Consider the following 1,694-nt stretch of genomic DNA (forward strand, 5'->3'; position numbering starts at 1 on the left):
GGGCGGAGGGGCGGGCACTTCCAAGCTCAAGCCGCGATTGGGGCGTGGGGAGGAGGTGGAGGAGGGCGGAGGGATGGGAAAGGGGGAGAAGAAGGGCACAGCGGCGGGAGGGAAGCAACAGAGCGAGCGACGCTGCGGGAGCGGAGCTACCAGCCGGACGCCGTCACGTGTCTGGAGGAGGAGCTGAGAAGGGCAGGGGAGGGGGGCGCTAGCGCCCCCTGGTTCCCTAGCGGGGTCCCGGAGACCACGTGAAGTCTTCCTCGGGGTCTCCCGCACCCATCCACCCAGCCCTCGGCGCCTCCGGGGCAAAGACCTGCCGGCCGGCAGCTTTCTTCCGGGGCCCGCCACCCTCCTCCCCGCTCCCTTCCTACCTCCCGCGGCTCGTCCCGTGTGACAGGTGGCGCGAACGCGTCCTGGGAGAACAGCCCCAGGTCTGCCTGATGCCTCCGCGCACCGCCGTCTTGATGGAGATTTCGCGTTTCTTCCCTATAGACAAGTCCCAGCCGCCGACGCATCACGACCCGCTGCTCCCACTTGATTTTCAGCCGTGTCTTCCACCTCTGCTTTCCTCGCCACTTTTGAAACCCCCCAGGGGAACAGTTCTGGGGCAATTAACGGTGGAGTCAAGTCACCTCGGTGGTCTCAAAAGACCTTTTTGTCTTGTCTACAAAGACAGGGGAGCTTGGGGTGAGGCAGTATTCTTTTCTTTAACCAAATTATAAACCATATTTTTTGGAGACTATACAGCAATGGATTGTACCTGTAATCTGCTGTCTGAAGTTGATTTAGTGAAACCTCAAAGCTATTATGTGTCAACTTTTCTACACCAAACACTTTGCTACATGACAAATGTTCGCTAAATGTCAATGGGCTAACTCCAATATGATTCACAGGCGGTTACAGATGGTCCGTGTAATCAATTGCAAATGGTGGGCTTAAAAAATAGTACTGTACACACAGTACTATCATAATGTCAGCCACTTAGTCTTCCAGCTAATAGATTAGTAACACCTGTGTACACCTCCCGCTGCTTGGGGACAGTAGTGTTTTAAATCCCTCATATTTATAGTGTTTTAGTGTATTACACCTTAAATATAATTGAGTAGTTCCAACGTGAAGACAATTTTGAAACATGCTCTAAAGTACTTTAGATTGGGTTTCAATTTGAAAGATTTTATCAAATTGGAGGACCTCCCTAATTTCTGGGAGATAAATTCTGGAGAAGAGATTCCCAACAATTTGGACACTAGCTTTACTATGTCTTCTCGGAACTAAGGAATTCTTAAGATATCATTAACAACGAGAGTTCATCAGTTCCCCCATTGATGATACGAGGATAAAATGCTGTCAACCCTGATGTAGTAATAGTGAACCCTGGCTGCAGTGAGGCTTTGCGGTATATAACAAACCAACATCAACACCTTCTCTGGTTGAGATAATACTCTATGAGCTCTTTGCTATGAAGCCCAACAAAAGGAATTTACTGTTACCTCACTGAATAGTGATTAAGAGAATGATTTTAGGAGTTCACAAATGCAGGGAGTAGGTTACAAAGATCAACAGAATCTACTCAACCCAAATCTACTGCCATTTCAGGAAAAACAAAGATCATGGGATCTCTTTTAATATACCACTAACTTATTTTTTCCATACTTGAGTCCTCAGAATTTTTGAAAATTTACTATTTTAACATC

At 48.1% G+C, this 1,694-nt stretch overlaps 1 protein-coding gene across 1 annotated transcript in view; it reads right to left on the reverse strand.

The window, feature by feature from the left end:
• Nucleotides 1-515, reverse strand: part of LOC105807652 (histone H2AX) — a 2,839-nt gene extending 2,324 nt beyond the window's left edge. The window contains exon 1 of the mRNA XM_012641079.1: nucleotides 151-515. Within this exon, the coding sequence (XP_012496533.1) occupies nucleotides 151-515 (365 nt within the window). The remainder of the gene's footprint in view (nucleotides 1-150) is intronic.
• Between the last annotated feature and the right edge of the window lie 1,179 nt (nucleotides 516-1,694).

The sequence above is a fragment of the Propithecus coquereli genome, unplaced genomic scaffold, assembly GCF_000956105.1.
Source record: "Propithecus coquereli isolate 6110/MARCELLA unplaced genomic scaffold, Pcoq_1.0 Scaffold161, whole genome shotgun sequence".
Taxonomy (NCBI): domain Eukaryota; kingdom Metazoa; phylum Chordata; class Mammalia; order Primates; family Indriidae; genus Propithecus; species Propithecus coquereli.